The sequence below is a fragment of the Pezoporus flaviventris genome, unplaced genomic scaffold (assembly GCF_033815535.1).
Source record: "Pezoporus flaviventris isolate CSIRO_AGI_PZ_B2104156 unplaced genomic scaffold, CSIRO_AGI_Pfla_v1 ptg000025l, whole genome shotgun sequence".
NCBI lineage: Eukaryota > Metazoa > Chordata > Aves > Psittaciformes > Psittacidae > Pezoporus > Pezoporus flaviventris.
The window spans coordinates 5,432,691-5,453,454 of NW_026892573.1; the positions used below are offsets into that span (position 1 = coordinate 5,432,691).

Here is a 20,764-nt window from a genome sequence, read left to right on the forward strand (position 1 = left end):
GAGTTTCCACAGGCAGGCCTAGCTGGGCTTGGATCAACAAAGTTCAGAAAAGGGAAAAAGTTCCACCAAAACTGGAATTACACTATGGGCCACAAGAAAAGCCCTGAACTATGGAATTATTTTGGATAAGCTTAACATGTCTTGATTTTGGAATAGAGAGTGCAGCTAGTGTAATGAAAATACTGAGGCAGGAAGTTGAGCACATTATATTATTTTCATTATATATGCATATTAGACATATATCATGCATATTATATACGCATATTATATATAGTGTATGTAATATTCAATGTATGCATGTTATATTATTTTCATGTAGTTATGTATACTTCTTGCATTAGTAAGTAAAGTTTCAGTAACCTGTGCTGACTTCATGTTTGCATGTTGAAAAGAACTATACCAGTCATATGCCCCACCACACAGAAGTCAGAAATTAGCAAGTCAATACTTTTGATATCAGAAAAGGGGTAAGTTAAAAGAGTCTTGTCAAGCCCTGTGGGAAAGATGTCCTTTCACTCACAGCCCACAGCCCCTGTTACCAGGAGGGGTAGCAGACATAGGCTCCACCTCAGCCATAAGTTTGTAAAATGCCTCCAAAAAAATTGTTACAGAAGCTTCTCTAGTCCCAGCAAGCTGAGGGACCTCTGTATATGGTTCCTCTCATGGGAACTTGAGGAGGGCCCAACAGTCAGAGGTCAAGAAGACCCATTAGGCTAATGTGGATTAATTGTTTCAATAAATCTAATATTATGTATCATCCCAGACCTGGAAAAAGCCTGAATTAGGAAGGGCGAAAGGGAAATATCTAAATACCTTAATACATACATAGTAATTCCCATTTCCGCTACTTTTCTCTTGCTGCAGTTTCTTTTGATGCAGTGAGGAAATCCTAAGACAGTAATTACTGCTGTGCTATCTTCTCTATATAGTATCACTGAATGATTTGCCTTAATAACATAATTCTGGGTTGGACTAATGATGATGTCTTGCCTTTTTCTTTGTTTTTCATGTTTTGTTACTGACTACTTGACAGTTGTGAGAATCTTAAAGTATTCTGCAGTATGGTGGAAGCAGTACTGGTAGATCTGTTCAGCCTACCAGCCAACTTGCAGAACAACATCCAAGAACTGCTATGTAACACAGTGGAAACTATTGAGAAATGTTCTTCCATCCCTGCTCCATTTGTTTATGTCATGTGTTGCCAGAGTCAAGGAAGTGAATGGAATGGTGCAAAAGAGTCCTTGCTTCCAGCTCTGAGTGGTTTTCAGAGTCTGAAGAAAAGACTGGAGATGGTACATGCCCCGAATACAGCTGCTGCTTTGTACACCATCAAACAAAGCCTGGATGAAAAAAACCTAAGCATTATTAAAGTTATTCTACCTACCTTAAGAAAAGACTTAATGAGAATATATATAGATCATCTTTTTACAGCAGTCTACCAGTTTGAATTTGAGGATTTACAGATCGCGTATGATTGTGAAAACCTGAAGATGGCTAAAACTCAGAGTGAAAGTCAAACACTTCCTATACAGGACATGGCACTCATCCAAAGCGAGATTCAGATGTACTTGGAAAGCCTGCCGAGCCTCAAAGGGGAGCTTACCATTCTCAGATCTTCTCTCATCCCAGGTAAAGAGGATCCCAGTTAACAGATTTTAGAGAGACTAGTTTCCAAGCATACTTCTTCAAGGGAATTGCAAAATGGGTAAGATTTGGAATTGTCTTCAGGCAGCAGATAACTCTAGGTGATGTTGTAGTAGTATATCTTGCCTGTAAGAGGGGGAAGTGTCAATAGAGATTCAGCAGAAGACTGGCAAGGCCTGGGGCATGATCAGAGGAAAGAGAGGTTACTACAGATGGTAAAATCTCCTTCCTTCTGTGTGAGAATTAGACACTTTAGAGAGCTGCCATCATCTTCTGGAAAGGCTGGACAGGAGTTTCTCCTGGTCTGCAGCCTCAAGCATGCTTTGTTAATCAGACTGGTGTCTCAGTGTCCCTGCCATGGTATGACTTTTTACTACAGTATGTCTCTGAAGTGGTGTGATTTTCAGGTCTCATACTTTAGAGTAATCAGGGGAAAGCTGAGGTTTGCTACTGCAAAAATTTGGAACTGTCTTTCCCCAGAAATATGTCTGAAATCATCCAGAGCATGAAAGGAACATGAGTTACCTAAAAGCATCTCTGCCTTCATTGTGCTTCAAGGTTTTCACTGTGACTTTGAAAAGATCATACTACGTAAGAGATTTTTAATCTTAACTCTAGTTATGTCACTTGTCAGCTGTTAAGATAGCAAAAATACCAGTTGTGGGACTATATTCTGTGTTCAAATTGGACACACAAATCCCCACCTCCCCATCACTCTGCACATCAGGGTTTGCGTTTGGTACATGAAGCCACACTAAATAATCCACATGGTAAAAACAGGATTTTTCAATAATACTAGAAATTCTTGCTGGTTTTACTGTGCCTTAGAAAGAAGCTTGAGATTCTGTGAAGTCTTGAGGACTAGTACTTCATTTGCCAAAAAAGTTGGGAGATTCCACCTTAGAACATTTTTTTAAAAATCTCTCATTTTCCTTAGTGAGTTACCCCTTCTCTGGGGTTTTGCACTACAACTCTGCAAAAAGTCAGGCTAAATCTGCCAGGATTCATTCTTGCTCAAACCCCTCTAATCTGGGCTCAGAGGATTATGGTTATGAGCAAAAAGAAAACTTAGAATCCTTAAATTTAAATGCCATACCTAAATACAACATAATGCAATGCTCAACTGGCTGATTTCAAGTCTGTTCAGTATAAACCCATATCTAGAGTGGTCTTGTGTTGAAAGTAATTTTTTGTTGTCCTTTTTCCCTTGCCAGATGATATCTTCCTACATGGATTTACCACAAGGGCAGGTGGGATCTCCTACATACCAACTCTAAGCTCCTGCAATCTCTTCAGCAGTTCCAAGCGGAGGGACCCACAAGTTGTTGTTAAAGAAAATCTTCGCCGGCTAGCTAATGCTGCAGGATTTAACCCAGAGACTTTTCACAGAGTCAAGGTATCTTATCAAACAATGCATTTCTGTAAATAGATCATATCTTCCTTCATGTATCACTGGCTGAAACTGTAGGCATTATTCTTATCTTTCTCAGCAAGAACTCGTGAGAAGCAGGACAACTAAAATATCTACGCTGGCAGTTTCTGTGGGAATAGCCATCCAAACATCAGCCATTTGGCACTATATGGAGAAGCAGCACTGTTTCTTCCAAGTACATTCTAACATTTATCTTACCACAGACTAGAAAAATCAGATAAATGATCAGAGCAGTTTTTCTCTTGAAAGAAAAATGCATCGCTCCTATATAGAGCTGCATGACATTTGAACAAAGGAGTGCTTGATTTCCACACGTAATCTGTTGGTGCAGAAATGTCTCATGCCAAAGAAAAATCTTTGCATTAGTCAGAACTGCAGGGTGGGTCTTTTTGCTGACATATCACTATCCATGTTCTGGTTTTGCCTTGACAGGTTGATCATGCTAATGCTGTGTGCGTTATGGGAAAGACCGAACCTGACAGCTATGATGGAATAGTTACGAATCAGAAAGGTGTTACAATAGCAGCTCCAGGTGCTGATTGCATACCTGTGCTCTTCGCTGATCCTGTCAGAAAAGCCTGCGGTGCTGCTCATTCTGGTAGGAATTTTAAATCACAGAGATCAAAATAACTGGGAGACCACTGGAAGAAAGGGAGTTATGGACTAAGGAATACAAATCAGCAATGAAAGGAGCACTGAGTGAGAACGAATAAATGCAAGATCACATAGCAGTGTAGACCCTGACCTGCTAAACCTGGACCCTGCCAAAACAAGATTAGACTTGACAATAGTTTGTTTCCCAAGCTATGCATTTTTAAAGTATTTTATAACTGTAATAATTATTATTTATATATTTATACATTTGTTTTTCTGGTGCAGTAGCCAAAACCAACTAATTTTCTTTGTGACCTATCTTACTTCCTACATAAAAAATGGCTCTCAAGCAAATGCCCCCAATAATCATTTTGGCTCAGAATAAATTCTTGTCTGTAAAACCTAATGAGAGTATAACTAAAGCAAAGATGGTTAGCACAACCTGGGGCTATGTCTGATTTCAGAAGATGTCCCAGCTGTTGGGCGAGAACACATATCCTATGGGGAGATTTTCCTGTTGGGGCTATTTCATTTCATAAAGTCTGTATTTATAAGGTGAAGGAGACTGCACAGCTGAGAGTTTCTCCTCAGCTTTGATGCCAGTACACCCCTTGATATGGCAGGAAGCTTCATCTCTGCCTAGAATTTGTGAATACCACCTAATTCATACAATTCTTCATGCATTCAGTAAATAGCCAAATTAAATTCAAACTTGTGAGCCATCATCATTAGATGATCAAAACTTTGACTTCAGTAAAGAGTGTATGTGTGTGTGTGTGTGTGTGTGTGTGTGTGTGTGTGTGTGTCACCTGTTGCCTAGCAAGCTTAGGTTAGAAAAGGTGAGAGGACTGAGAATTGTGGCCTGTGTCTGGGAGGAGAGGGGCTTTTGTAGTTTTTAATGGGGAGAAGGGATGAAAAGAATTTTATCTGCTCTTGAAAGTTTTAAGTTTTACTTTGCAAGTGTTCAAACCTAATTATTGTTAAATACTGTAGTCTGTAGTTGCTCCTTTCTCTGCTGCCTCTTCATTTGCCTAGTCCCTGACACACTACATTGTTTCCCCAGCCCACACCACGGCCTTCTCCAAGCATACCTCCCACATCTAGCCTGAATTCCTGCCTTGCATCTCTCAAGTTTTGGCCTCCATTCCCACATTACAGTCCTTGCCAGGCTTCCAATTATCTTAAGTCCTTTCCTGCCTTTCCAACCCCACCTCAGTTCATGTTTAACTTGAACATGTTGCTATGTATACAAATCAAAGACAATTAGGTATAAGGCCACTTTGGATGTGGAAAAGCAGAGGAAAAGTAATTAGCATATGCTATCCTTCGTTATGACACACTCCCTGTGCAATGCAAAGCTTCCTGGGAATCAAACTGAGATACAAGAACTCAAAGCTGGGCTTTCTTCTATCCCAAACAGTACCATAGTGCATAGCTGGGCTGTCTTCTGTCTATGCCAAACTATCTCTAGCTTAAGCCTCTTGTTTTTTTTTCTCTAAAATAACACTAAAACCATTTTCACCCTATCACCATAAGAATAAGCTTCTGACTGTAACATATTTCTGTTGTCATATTCCCATTAAAATGTTTCAAGCACAGAAGAACTGTAAATTACTTTCCAATAGCCCAAACCAGGACACTGGGAAAATGGAATTCTGGAATCCTAATCTAAATTCTTCTCTCTAGTTTCCATCTCCATTAAATTATATCAGCAGTTAATGTGTTGTAGTTTTTTAAAAAATAATTATTTGTTGTTAGATATATTTATTTCAGATGCAAAGACATCTATTGGTTTCTACCTTTAATAATATAAAATTAAAGAGACAATTTATACAATTTTTTCCTCAACCTCTCATTTCTCACAGGATGGAAAGGCACATTGTTAGGAGTTTCTATGGCCACAGTAAATGCTATGGTATCTGCATATGGCTGTATCTTGAAAGATATCCTTGTGGTGCTGGGCCCGTCTGTAGGACCTTGCTGCTATAAACTTCCTCATGAGTCAGCGACAGAATTCCACAGAATTGATCCAAAGTGTGTGAGACAGTTTGACTCTGCAAATCCTTATATTGATATTAGAAGAGCAACACGGTAAGCCTACTGCATGAACTAAGACTAATTCCACATTAGTTATCAATAACTATTTTGATGTTGTATTATCCAGCACTATTATGGTGAGGGTCCTCACCATCTTAAAGTACTCCCTAGTATTTTGCAGATCAACAAATGATACTTGTGAATGAATGGTATCTCCTCTCTTTTGCTGGTTTTCAACCATTATTTTGCTTTTTTACTGTTAGTTTATGGATTATAGACAAATATCTGAATTAATGTGTTTTATTGGCTGCAGAAAATCAATTATTCTAGTCTAATAGTGGAAAAAATAAAAAAAAATAAAGGCCAATCACAATATTAGCACAGTTTGTTCAATTGGTACTTGAAGTGCTGTCTGAATGACAGTGTCTTAAGGAACGTGACAATGTACAAAACACATTTTCTGTTTGTCTTTCTTCCTTCAAGGGTTCTTCTTGAGAGGGGTGGGATTCCTCCTGAGAACATCCAAGATGATTCTGTCACAGACCAGAACCAAAATATCACTTTCTGTACTGCATGCCACCCTGATAAATTTTACTCTCACTTTCGTGATGGGACTAACTTTGGGACACAGATTGGCTTCATATCAATCAAAGACTGAGATGGTAACTCTTGAATAGTATTTAGAAAATAAGTCTGGTGCATTGTCTGGCATCTCTCTCTTCTCATAGTTCTTCTTTTTTCCTTTCCCAGACCTGCAATGAGGAATAATGGGTCTTAAGATTCTCCTGCTTCTACTCTTCCCTGCCATTCTAAGGCAAGAATAAATGTCTGAGGTGTGGGGGCGCAATAATTCTTGTCTGAGACAGGGTGCAAAGGAAACAAGGGCAAAGCCCTTCTGCAAGGCCAGATGCAAGTTCCAATTTTTTTGAGCCTCCTTGACCAAATATTCCCCAGAAATCTCACTGACTTGGGTGGTGGAAGCACAAAAACCCAGTCTTCATTAGCTTTCAGGTGAGAGCCTGAAAAAAGTGACAGAACTATGACATACTGAAAGAATCATGACATTACTGATACAAGAAGGGAAGCCTATATTGCACATTAACTGTTAGAGAATACCCAACTTCAGTAGTTTCAGCAGAAGGTTATTATGGAATTATGTGCCTGGGCTTGTTTTGGTTTTTTTTTTGGGTTTTTTTTTATTTTTTTTTGGGGGGGGGGGGGGGGGGTGTGTTTTTTTTTTCCTTTGGATTAGTTTAAAGAAGACATCCAAAACACTTATATTATTTTTCCTACGGAAAATAACTTGAAAGTGAGAAGCAAGGAGATACTGGGGGAGGGGGAGATATTGAAAAAAATTAACCCCTACTATTTTGTATTTTTTGATTGTAGAAAAACTAGGACTAAGACTCTTACTATTATATGGTATGTATGTTCATGTTTCCTTAGGATTTTTTCATTTAAATTATTGGTGCTCTGCTAAAGTCTCCTGAGACAGTTTTAACAATGCCAAGTTATTTAATAAATATCTAAAAAGGGGAGTGGATTTAACTTCAGTTAATTTTCCTGACCAAGCAGCTGTTTTCTGGGAGCTGAAAAGCTAAGGCAAAACTTCATACTGCTGTAATGCTACAGCTTTGGAGTTACTAAACTGATAAAAATGTCCCATCATAAGAAATTACCCTGGTGCTGCTTGAACTCAGCCTGAACTGAAGGACTTCATCCCTGGCAGTGTTCAAGGCCAGGTTGGATGGTGCTTTGAGCTACCTGGTCTAGTGGAAGGTGTCCCTTCCCATGGTAGAGGGGTTGGAACTGGATGATCTTTAAGATTCCTTCCAACCCAAACCATTCTATGATTCTGCCTGTTTTACTAAGCAAATTCTAAGTTTTACTAAGCAAATTCTAAGTGTGCACTGTTTTCTTTTGACCACAAAAAAATTTCCTCTGGATGTTACAGTAGATGTGATAGTTCCTCATACATAGACAGTGAGAGATTCCTAACAGTAAACCAATGCTGACTGTAACTTGCAAGGTTGCCAAGCACAAGCCTTGGGATAACTGTCCGCATGACGTATTTTCTATTTTGAATTTAACGATCTTGCTCAGTTCTAGACTTCTATGTCCACTAGGGGTCAGTGCTGGCTCACGCTGCACTTCCAGCCCTGGCTGCACTGCACGTAGAGGTTTTCAAACCACCCATTTTGAAAAGCGCTGCACAGCGTATGCTGCTACTTTTGCCTATATGAACATCTGCCGAGTTATTCTGGCATCAATGCCTGAATCATAATCTATTTTTCATCTTGTTGGGCTGTAATTTAGAGCTGACCAAATTGTATCTTTCCTTGTCCTCTAAGAGAACAGACATTTTAAATAACTTTTACCTGTGAATGGTATTTCCCCAGAAGAGAGCCTGGTTCCGAGTATGTTACCTTCTGACTGTAACCACCTGCCAAAACAAAACTTCTTTCAACTCTCCTTTAGAAATATGATTCCTCTTCTGCTGTAGCACTGCAGGCCTTGACAGTAAAAATTCTTACATTTTCAGTTACCACTTAAAAACCTCGTTGTTGCTTTCATAGTTCTCAGTTTCTTTTGTATCACTGTGGTGATGTTCATAGCTGGGTTCAAACTGGAAGTTCACGCTCCAGTAGGGGCAACACTCACACTCCTCAACTTAATGCTGCCAAGCCACATTACTGCACACTACTTGATGGTGTGTGTGGTATGTATAAGTATGATGCATATTACTGATTTATTCCAAATATAGGATAATAAAATTTATGGACATTGACAGGATTATCTTGCTTCAGTAGGTGAAAAAAAAACTAACAGCCTACCTTCATCTTTTAATTCTGTCCCTTTGCACTGGTTGGTATCTAAGTGTGAACCACTTTATGAGCACTGATGGATGTAACAGTGAAGTAAGGTGTCTTCTTCTGCTGTTTCTGCTGTGGGGGCAGTAGCCCCACATAATCTTCAGTCCCTGCACCTGAAGTTCTGCCAAAGCTCATCCGTCAGTGCTATTTGCTTATCCCTCTTCCCTTGTCGATTAAGAGCATGCCATCAAAAGTAGCTGAGTTACTCAGTTTTGCAAGGACTGCTTGACAGCTAAAGCATCATAGAACCACAGAATGCCAGGTTTGAAGAGACCTGAAGGATCATCTGGTTCAACCTATCTTGGCAAAAGCACAGTCTAGACAAGATGTCACAGCATCCTTTCCTGCTGAATCTTAAAATTGTCCAGCTTTGGGGAAGTGCCACTTCCTGGGTGAGAATATTCTAATGGCTGGTTGTTGTTATTGTGAAAAATTTTCCTCTTGTGTCCAACCAGAATCTCCCTGGGAGTAACTTGTGCCCATTGCCCTTTGTCTTTTCTGTATGACTCCTTGTAAAAAGGGTGTCTTCATCTTCTTTGTAGCCACCCTTTAAATACTGGAACATGGCGATTAGGTCTCCCCTGAGTGTTATTTTGTCAAGGCTGAACGAACCCAGTTCTCTAAGCCTTTCCTCATATGGCAGGCTTCCCAGTCCTTGGATCACCTCTGTGACCTTAGCTGCCCATGTGCCTGCTGTTAGCCCATCTCACCTCAAGGATGGTTTTAAACTAATGCATTTAACTTTGCAGCAAGTAGAAAGACCTTGCAGCCATGCTACTACAATTCAAATGCTCAACAGTATGTTAAGTCACAGTAACATGGTACTGATAGTAAGCCCTGGTTTGTTCATGCCTGCTCAAGAATGACAGCAGTGACTTTCTGTTTAGAAAAATACCACTTACAGGCTGTGGTAGCACTGTGCAAGCTGGACAGCATGTCAGAACGGGCAGAAACACCTAAGGCTTTACATTTAGAAGGCAATTGTTGCCACAATCGTTGTTCATTATTTCTTTTATAATGAATTACCTAGACTGTAAAGCTGTCAAGACAGGAAGCAGCCTTTTGTACATGGATTACTGTGGTAGAGAACTCCAGGACCAGTGAGAAAATAATAATAATGTTCAGTCCCTAAACAGGCTAGGCTGTATATCATACAGACTTTCTTTCAGAATTCCTCTCTACAAGGCATTTTAATTCTCATATTAAAAAAAAAAAAAAAAAGTTTAGAAGAAGGGCATAATAAAAAGGAGACAAGGCTGTTTCACAATCCTATTTATTCATTTTTCATTCACTGAAGGAGCCAAGCAGACCAGCCCTGATTCACCACCTCTAGGGAAGCTCTTAAATGCTTCATAAATTTTTCAGCTGCACCTACCTAATGATCAGATCCCATTTATTAACCTTCCCTGTAAATTTATAAGCTGCATTTGCCCTATATTTTTATTAAATAACAATATAAATTATGATAGTGGTATGCCCTGAAGCAACCACAAGACATGATCACATTGAGTTTTGCTTTTGATAACTATCACTGTGCAGTTAACATTTGTTACTATTGTAGATTCTGAATACGGGTCTCTTTATTTACATTTATATAATTGAATGTAGCGTACCAAAACACATCTGAGAAAAGCTTTATTCACTATTGCAGTAAAACAGGGCAGCTCCAACACAGACTTCTGGTTCCAGTGCTTGGGGAAGCAGTATGCAACTTCAGAGGCATAGATTAAAGCCTGAGATAATTAGTGAAATGTTCATCCAAACTGTGGCACTTACTGCTACAGGTATTGCACAGGTGAAAAATATTAAGGGGGTGAGATGAAAAATGTTTTTAATGTATTTGTAAAGGTTTGGTCCATTGGTGACTGCTAGTCTTTACTGACAACCTGAGGAAACAGGCTGGGGGCTGGACAGTTGTTATTAGCCTGAGTTCTGTGGTTGATGTCTGCATTTCTGAGCAGCTGCAAACTCAGAAGCTGTGGGCACAGACCTTCAGTAAAACACCTGGACACATCTCAACACACAGAAAGTGTATCATTCCTCCCAAATTACAAGCATTCAATTACAAGAAGGTGTTTCCTTTCCCCAGCAGTAACCAAGTTTGCAGAGTGTTTGTCTTTGCTTTCAGTCTTATTTTCCTCATGTTTATCTCCTGTGCATTGCTTTTTCTGTCCAGCACCACTCACAATTGCCCTAACAAAACTTGTGTTGTTGGAGGAATCAGTTGCCATTCTGCACAGACCAGCACCACTGTTGCTTGCTTTTGTATGCATGTGCCTTTTTTTTTTTCAGCCATGTAAAACTTTTTGTCCTCAGCACAGGATCTTTATCAGTATCCTTCAACCCATTCCCATTTTACAGATTTCTGCAAGAGCTCTAAGTTTCCAGGCTACACAGCAAAGAAGTCAATATTCCTGGATTCCCTCACTGCTGTCCTCATTTCCACTCCGTGCTTAATTTGCTGCTGGGTGATGCAAAGAGGGAGACAAACTACACATACTTGTCCTGAGGCTCAGAGTGGGTTCGGTGTGCTACTCACCTTGATGTCATGTGTGTGAAGCTTTTCATCAAAGTACCAAAGCCCTCCCTGAACTCCAGCCTCTTGTGCAACAATATAATAGGACAGTGCACTGATGGGACCAGTAAATCCTATATGTAACAGAGGAAATAATGTATTGACCTGCTGAGGGATTTACATACCTCTAAAGACTGATAGCAAGCCCTGCCTGTAAGGCTAACTTGTTCTACTTTCCATTTCCAGTAGTCACTATCCCATCTTTCCAAATGAATGATTCAGATAGAAATGTATATAGATTTAAGAACTGTCCTAATTGGGTATATTCTTGTATCCAGGATGTTGATAATATTTATTCAGTGCCACACCTTTTTATAAGACTAAGAGAGTTTGCTTCTCTGCTTGCTTTTAATACACAGTGCCTGTGGCTGTGCTGCTAAAAAGCATGATTATGGATTTCCCAAAGGCATGCAGAGAAACAGGAAGCTAGCTTTTTTAAGTGATCCCTCTGATCTTTCATTAGTAATCATTTAATTTACAGTAGCATCTCACATTACAAATGCTTGGCTGGCTCTCTTTGTCTATGAGCTCTCAGGGGTCAAAGAGGCCCACAGAAGAATTTCTGGAGCATGGTCCCTGGAGGACAGCAGGGCTGAGGTCTCTCTCTTCCCCTTCTGCAAACATGGCATTATATCTCCAGGGCAACCTGAATTCTGGCAGTCATGGGAGCAAGGACACAGCATGGATTTCCATTTGATTCCTGCAACAGAAAAGAGATCTGAGACCAAAATCAATATATGACTAAAATATGAGAGTTCATTTTCACAGTTGATTTTGTCTAAGGGTTCGTTTCCTCTCTTCTTGTGCAAATATAATTCACAACTTGCTAACTACTCCATTTGTTTTTCTGGTGTTTCCTCTTCTACACTTAGTGAAGGCCTAAACATCTGAAATAAATTATTGCAGCTTAAAAATTTGAGGTCTACATACCCTAAAATCAAACAAGCATTTTATAAGGAGGCTGAAAGCAATGTTTGCATTTCAAGATCTATAACTTAACTATTACTCATGTGATGCAAATATTTTAGGCAGCAATTCATAATTCTGGTCAGATGTTTCAGTTCAAAGGGATTTTATCAATGGCAACTATAGAAAACCCTGCCTATCTGAAATAAATATCTGAGCATTTCTCTTTGAGGCACTGAGCTCTACCCTAAGGGAATATTCAAACATACATTGCTTCTAAAGGAAAATGTATTGGTTCTGCTTTGGTTTTCTTTGTTTGAAAGCTGTAAGCTTGATTTTCCTGCACAAGAATGAATCACGGAAAACTCAGTTGTGACAATAAAGTTGTGACAGGTGGCTCAAACCCTTTTGGCTGGTTTTAATAGGTGCTTTTAGTAAGTGCTTCATAAAATTAGCATTAAATAAAATGGGGTTATGCAGGCAATTTTGTTCTGACTTTCTGCTGTCTGTCTTCTTCATATCATTCCTTCAAAAAGCTTTCAGAACATGAAAGGTGAACAGAGCAAGATGCTCGTTAGAGAGGCTTCTTTAGGCTTGTGGATGTTTGTTGCTATATTTGATGCTTAGATCTTTCTCAGTTCCCTCAATTACCATGCAACTTTGATCCTTAAGTTCCCCAAGCACTGAAACTTCCTAGGTCACATAACTCCATGCTAGCTATGGCAGAAAAACAAGCGTAGACTTGATGGTATCATTTCTTCAGCCTATCTGATGCTGCCACAAATGACATTATGATAAAATATCACATCACAACGTCGAGATATTGGGAGAAAAATTTCCTGAGCAGCCCTTCATTTGCTTGAGATTTTAGGGACTATAAGTCAGTAGCTTTTTTTTTTTTTTTTTGCTTTTCTCAAACTGGGGAAGTTAAAGATAACTTTGCATGCTCTTCTTATCTAGCACATCTTCATCAGAGCAACATGGGTCAGGTTTTAGAGTCTTGTCCATTGTACAATTATATTGCTGTAATTTCCTTTAAGAATGTCTCCTTAAGAATAGACTTGACTGCATATGCATTGGCCAGGAAATGCAAAACGCGGCTGACTTCTCTTCATTATTTTTGTGTGACTATTTAACATAAAGTCTGTCAGAAAAGGCAGGCACCATAACATGGGAAAATCAGGCTGCTTGAGCTAAAATGTTCTCATAGGAGAAAGGGTAAGGATTCAGACCAAGCTAATGGCTAGTTTCAACATTTTTGTGATGACACGTTTCAATCTGTCTTTTGGAACAACTCCTCATTTCCTGTTTTGAATATTAAGAGCAATCTGAAATAAAGCATTTAAAACTGAAGAAGTGCCATCACAAATTAAAACAAATATTGAAATCTCAATTCATGCTGAAAAGAGAGTCTGTCTTCCACCAGGCTCATCTTTCTATTTATGTATATCTATCTGCATGAGCTAATCCTCTTATTTCTTCAGTAAATATTTCCTCTGTAGATTGTAGATTGTTATGTTCCCTTCAGTAAATGTTTAGCTAAGTTAGCTAAGTTCTACATGCAACATTTAGCTCCACTAGTCTTTCCTAAGATGATCTGCCCAGCTCTTAGTTCTCTAAATTCTGCCCTGTTAATGGCCATTTGGTGATAATCAGTTTTCACTTACATGCTCTTTTAAAAGGAGAGTGACATTTGAACTTTGTAGAGGGACCATTTTTCTGGTAGGCTCACAAAGTTGTGCTTCTTGGTACAAACGAAGCTTGAAGCAGCCTTAACTAAATAATGTTGATGTCCCTCAATTCCCTCCTTTTCAACAGTCATAGTCTATTGCACTTCAATTAGGATCTGTTTTAGGCTTCCTAGCTGTAAATCACAATCCATCACAATGTTCCATAAGCAATCTTCATGATGGAGGCTCAAAACAGAAAGTGAAAAATAGTTGGTATGTTTGAGGCTGACACAAGATTTATGGTAGGAGAACATTTTTAACCTAAGCAAAAACTTTTTAAAAGTCTGATGTTGGAAAACTGACACAAGGAAACTAAAACGCAAAAATAATTCCACAGCTTTTGCGGGGTGTGGGTGGGGGGAAGGTTTAACAATGTGTGAAACTGAATATTCATCCCTTAAATTATATCCACCATAGGACTGAGTGCTTTTGTATGTAATGATTTATCCCCAGTAAACTGGGCTAAGGCTGAAATAAAAGAGTGAGGTTTTTGCTGAGGCTGTTTGCCCGCTGTAATGAATGATACCAGAAAGGGGGGATACAGCCACATTCCTTTTAGCAAATGAGTTAAAGAGTGCTCAGGCTAATGATGAACCATTTTCTACTGAGCCAATATCTGAGACTGAAAAAACAGCCAGTCATTCCTTGTCTCTGCATCTGTCTTGGAGGCTGTTATAAGCAAACAGAAGCAGGGAACAGAAATCTCCTTTGCGATGCAGCTAGCCTGAAACAGATACCCATGGTGAGGCACTGTTGGATAGAAGAGACAGAAAAAGACAGCACCATGATGATGAAGACATTTCTACACCTGCTCATTAAAGATCTAGTGCAAGAGTTTATCCATGTGGAAACATGGCCCCCTACCATATTGTCTGAGTAGTGCTGCCAAGCATAATCCTATGTGTAGTTATTTGCCACAGTTGCTAAAGCTATCAAGGTTATTTGTGTGGTCAGGATTTTTCTCCAGAACCTGTAAAGGTTGGAGTATTGAATGCTTATGGACATGTTCCAGTTCTCCTCTCTCTTCATTCCTAATTTAAACCCTGCTATAGGCATATCATGTACTCACAAGCTTCAAATCTATGAAAACAGTGGGAGCACCAAAGTTAATTGTGTGGAGACAGATAACCACTACATATGTTATGTACATGCAGGACTCTGGGACCTCGCTGAGTCCAGAATAATTCCAGTGAGGGGCAAATCTGCCCTCGCCCACTGCAGATGTATTTCTGAACTGAAACTATGGAAGAGAAGCTGCTTTTTGAAATTTCACTCAGCTTGGCTAACAGCCCAACTCTGCAGACTTGGAAGATTTTCTATCATAATATTTCTCTGAAGCTAGCTGTGAGAATAAATGGCATGAGGTATGTTTGGCTCAAGAGCTGAGAGTTTCAAATTTTTCAAGAATCTTGTCTTGTTTGTTATGGAGCAAATCCCAAACTTCTTGCTTAGAAGTCCAAGCTCCCTGCTGCTATGGGGCCCCATCTGAACAGCTTGGCTGAAAGGGAGCAGCACTCTTCTGTGTGAATACTTACATTAACATTTCTATTCTCAACCATACTAATTATTACAGCAGAAATAATTTCACAGTGGACAAGGCAGATTGACCTCCTGGTCAGTCCTGGGTGGGCAGACAGGATGAGGGTGCTAAATATGGTGAAACTACTCCTTACTTGTATGGCAGCCATCTAAGACTCTGAGCAAGGCTGTGGTGCTGGGAAGAGACAGATCATGAAGAGGAATAAGCCTATTATTTTGGGTTCTGCTAGAAACACATGGAATAGGTCAAAGAAGACTTTTTTGCACACTACCTACTGTATATTTTGCTCCAGTCTGCCCAATGGGAATTTACTGAGCATCATGAGTACTATTTCTTTTGGCGCAATAGTTATTTCTGATACTCTTGATCCTACCTAGCCCCTGGAGGGAGGCTCAGACATATTGGTACAAGTAGATCCTTCAGTATTTGGAGTGATCAGTTGAATATCCTGTTATTACTGCACTTCTCATAAGAAAGCATGAAGAGAAACTTCTCATCTGTGAATTTACTGTGGTTTTATTATTCTGTGTGGGTAATGCCACTATTTGGGACAGTAGTGCTATGAACATAGCTGACAAGATGGTCAACTATGAAGACATAGCACAAAGATCTGAAGGCATCCTCTTCTAGATAGTAAAATCTGTAGACCAAGAGACCTGTAGGGCTGTGCCAAACTTTCAGGCCGTGAAAGCACCATCCCAAAATTTTGGAGCTGTGACACTCATACCAGATGTTCTCAAAGCTGGGGAAGGAGAGGGGGAGATTTCTAGGAGACATCCAAAGAACAAAAATCCCATGGCTTTGACTAAGATATATTTGGGTGGCAACTGCAGCTGAGTTTGGGGTCATATAGGGAACCCCAAAAGCACAACATCTGCAATGAAAAAGCAACCCCTTTTCTTTAAGTTGTGGGTCACAGAGTTGTTCTGGGAGCTATGATGTAATGCCCTGTCATATTTTAAGACTGGCTCTGGCTGCTATTAGAAGGCCTGTTGTGTGAAGTGCACACTTTTTTAAGGAATAGGAATGTCAGAACACATTTTTGGTCTAGCAGGAAGCATGCTATAAAATATTTCTTCTGTAAGGAGTCAAAATTTCCAGGCATAGGTAAGGCCCTTTGTTTCAATAAAAATCAGTTGTTGCAGTAATGTAGTAAATACATTCTGAGTTACCGCTTTAGCAAAACCAACTTTGACCATTTTGTTCTCAAATTCTGTCGGAGTACGCAGTTTCTACAGACCATCTCAGGAAATTTTGGCCTGTTTCCTACTTCCTGCCTTATCCACTGTGGGAAACAGCATTTTTATTCTCATTTATTTATGAAATGAGCAGAGGGAACAATTTGAAATTGTTGTAGCATTTTTTTTCTCCTGTTTGCAGATTGCAGTTTTCATAGGTGTGTTTTGAGTTGGACAGTAGTTAAAGTTTTCAGCTTTGAGGACATAAGTACAAACAAATGTTTTGTGGAGGTCATTGTTTGTGTTTCAGATTTACTGGTCCGCTGTGATTCATCAGATTAGCCCTTCGATTGGAGGAGTGAGAGTTACCTTTTCCCATGCATAACTGCTTGGAACTGGAAGCGTAGTTATGGTCAAAATCCTCTTGATGGGAGAATAAGTGCCAACAAAAAATGAATAAAAACTTGTGAAAACAAGAATATAAAAGGTAAAACCATTACCAAAGAGAGTGTTGAAGTGAACAGTCCCAGATAACTTTGAGTAGAAAATTCACTTTTTATAGAGAGTGCATCTACCTCCTGTAAAAACAGGAGGAGTATGGAAGCATTGTTAGCCAAAGCCTAGTGGTGGTCTGAGGACCTCACAGAAGAAGGGCAGTGCTCTGCCTTGTTCCAGTGTGGGTTTGCACAAAGCATAAAGACCACAGAATGCAAAGGGCCATCTCCTTTCTCCCTCCGTGCAAAGCCTCATCTTACTAAGAAGAAGTGGAAGACAGCACTAGTAGTACACCTAATCCAAAAAGTGTTGGGGGTAAAATGTATTCTGGTTAAACTTGGAGGGCAGCATACACTCTCTTAAGGTACCCCAGCTTGTCCAGTGCTGCCTCCTCCTGCAGGAAACACAGAAACTCAGTGAGACTTCTTGGGTAGGTGGTGCAATGAGACTTCTTGGGTAGGTGGTGCAAATGTGGCAGTATTTTTACTAAATGGGAAAAAATGGAACTATATTGGACTAAAGGCTGGTAGTTTACCTCAAAGCTTTATAATTAAGTCGGCAAAGTCTGATCTTTCAGCTGCCATAAAGGACGTATAAACTGAAGTTCTTTGGTGTGTTGGCTTAAGATTGGAGTTCATCACTTCCCATGGGAGACCTGATTAGACTGATGGCCATGAGGGACTTGTAAAAGGTCGAGAGGAGGAGGAGCTGCAAAATGAACTAAAAGGACTAAAAGGCGGAAGCCACATTCTGGATAACTATCCTACTGAGTCTGGCTAGTGACCTGTTGGAAACAGAGATAACTTGGACAATCTTAAACACTCAAGGATTATCCAGGAGGATTCACAGGCTGACATGACTATTAAAGATGAGATTCTGATGAAAGCGTACCCTGATTTATCAGTTCTATTATAGGACTGCTGCACTGGAACTACTTGGGAAATTGCTTCATATTGTTAGTTTAATGAAAGAAGCTTCCTTTGTTTCCTAACACCTGCATGTCTAGATCAATATTTAACTTCTAAATCAATGTACTTATTTGTTTGAGAGCAAAGAACTCTGACATTTCTTCCATTTTTGTTTTACAGTGTCCTCAATATTCTTATCTGTTAAGACAAATTAACTAATTAGTCCTTCAGTATCCCTGAACATGCCTGCATTCACGATTTGGCCTGCAGAACTGACACTAACAATTACAATGTTTTATTCAGAGTTGAGCTTTGCCAGTGGTTCTGAGCTTTTCTTACTGGAAACTCTAGCACATGACTCTGTTACATTTCCTTAACATTTTCAAGTGCTTATTTTTTCCAGCAAGTGATCACAAAGAAATCTCCCATAGCCTCCCTGTTGTTATTTCTTAATGATGTGCACTGCAGTCTTCATTCTCCATGATCTAGTATCCAACTGTATTTTTCAGTATATCTGGTAAAACTAAGATGATATTATTGTTCACTGGTGATGCTGATGGTACAATTGAAGCCTCTACACTGGGAACTCAACTTGGATTTTGAAAGCTGCTCTGTGAGATGGACCTGGAAAACCTTTAATTTCATCAGTTTATAGAAGGGTTAAATTAAACATGAATGAAAACAAACATTAGTACTTTTGTGGAAGAATGTGAAAGGTGGTAAGACTATTTTCATGAGAGATATTTTGAGTTCATGGGAAATGTTTTGAGGGGGAGCATAGAATTATTGGCAGAAAATGTGAAGTTGAAGGTCTCCAGTATCTCAGAAGAGTTTGTTCAGTGCTTGAGAATATACAGACAAGTCCAGGAAAAAAGATTATTGGAATTCAAAGGAAGTCATGGAACATACAGATTTCTCTGCTCTTTGAATAGAAGTGCCAACTCATTTGAATGCATATGCTTCCATCCATATTTTTATCACTTATTTACATGCATAGGCACACACTTTCAACTATGCATCTGTGTTTATAAGTGCACACAAGAGCCATGCATGACTCTGAGCTTGGTTTTGTTAATATATGTATCAGGCTAGACAGACAAATAGCAATAATATTTCTCCCGCTTGCTCATTCTTGGACTGCTCATTTGCATATTTATGCATCTCCTATTTTCTCCTTAAAATAACCCCCTGTGAAATGATCTGCCTAGGCTTTCATGAGGACACAAATCACCGAGCTTCTGCTTTTTTGATTAATTCTATCCACTTCATTTTTGCAGTTGTGGACTTTCCTGAATGTGAGGCTATGCCATCATTCATTTGCCTTCAGCAAAGGCACAGTGGCTCCAGAATGAACACTTAATTATGCTCAGCATTTCAATACCATCCATAACAACACAAAACTTGGTTGAATATCAACTTTATTTGCTTTGTAAAGCTGACTTACAGTACTGTCACTTACCTAACAGAAACAGGAATAAAACAGGATGAGTTTTAAATAGTTTTTATTTTTTTATTTTATTTATAACAACAGGTATCACAAAACTGCTATAAGAAGAAAAGAAATTGAATTAATCAAAGCAGGATATAACTTAAACTGTAAGTACATTCACAGGATTCATTACACAGTTACATAGCCATGCAGTTGTGACCTATCTGCTCTTTCTCTCTGCTTTGTACTCAGTTATGCTTGTGCTTTATATAGACTGAAAGACCTACAAGGAAAGAGCTATATCCTGGATTGTGGGACAGCCTTTGTGCTATGCTTCCAACAGCAAAACACATGCTTGTACCAACATCAGATTACCCCAAGAGGTGTAAATCCAGCTCAGCTATCAAAGGAAGGATAAACCCAAAATAGAAAATGAATTAGTGGCCTAGCGTAAATCTTCCCACTTCAGCACTAGTGCTGGATATAAATTTTCTGATGGAGGAAAAAGCTTTCCTGGGAAATCCCAGCATTTGAACATGAAGTACTTAATCTGAAATGTCTAGGGGATTGCTGAGTTACCAAAGCATACACAGATGGTTGTTGCCCCATGACCAGGGAACCAAAGACAGGATATACTCCCTCCTTTATAGCCCTCCCTAATGGAGGATTACAGAGAAAGACTAACCTGGAGTGAAAGAAATCTCATGCTGCACAGTGAAGGAACAAGGAGCAGCAGTTAGCACTTATATGAAGGGAAATTCTGTAAGGATTTTTTTTCCTTCCCAATAAGGGTGTTGCCCAGAGAGGCAATGATATCTCCAGCCATGGATATTTCAAAACTCATCTTGACAAGGACCACAGTAACCTGATCTAACTTCGAAGCTAGTCCTGCTTTGAGTAGGGCTTTGGACCTCCAGACTAGCCTAAGTAATTCATAGAATCATAGAATAGTTAGGGTTGGAAAGGACCTTAAGATCATCCAGTTCCAGCCCCCCTGCCATGGGCAGGGACACCTCACACTAAACCATATCACCCAAGGCCTCGTCCAACCTTGTCTTGAACACTGCCAGGGATGGAGCATTCACAACCTCCCTGGGCAAACTATTCCAGTGCCTCACCACTCTAACAGGAAAGAATTTCCTCCTTACATCCAATCTGTGACTCTTTGACTTCAGACAGAGGAAACATTGATATTTCTACTTGATTTAGTCAACCAAGATCTATCTAAATCTATATATATCTATATATATATATCTATATATATATATATCTATAAATCTATATATAAAATCATCTTGATTTATAGTCATTAGAGAGAACCTGGCTGCCACTCATTTTCATCCTAAGCTATTTATGTCCAAGAAGCTGCACCCAGAAAAGGCATCTAAGCCACCTAGCTTAAAGATGGACAACTACATGGTAG

At 39.5% G+C, this 20,764-nt stretch overlaps 1 protein-coding gene across 4 annotated transcripts in view; it reads left to right on the forward strand.

Moving 5' to 3' along the window:
- Positions 1-20,764, forward strand: part of LACC1 (laccase domain containing 1) — a 264,433-nt gene that overhangs the window by 4,207 nt on the left and 239,462 nt on the right. For 2 of the 4 annotated variants that reach the window (XM_061457321.1, XM_061457320.1), the window contains exons 2-7: positions 1,034-1,629; positions 2,859-3,040; positions 3,509-3,674; positions 5,536-5,761; positions 6,191-6,369; positions 10,232-12,553. In XM_061457321.1, the coding sequence (XP_061313305.1) occupies positions 1,062-1,629; positions 2,859-3,040; positions 3,509-3,674; positions 5,536-5,761; positions 6,191-6,365 (1,317 nt within the window). In that variant the 5' untranslated portion in view covers positions 1,034-1,061 and the 3' untranslated portion in view covers positions 6,366-6,369; positions 10,232-12,553. Of the gene's footprint in view, positions 1-292; positions 1,630-2,858; positions 3,041-3,508; positions 3,675-5,535; positions 5,762-6,190; positions 6,370-10,231; positions 12,554-20,764 lie in introns of those variants that run through there. The other 2 variants (XR_009744112.1, XM_061457319.1) reach the window with 2 other exon arrangements.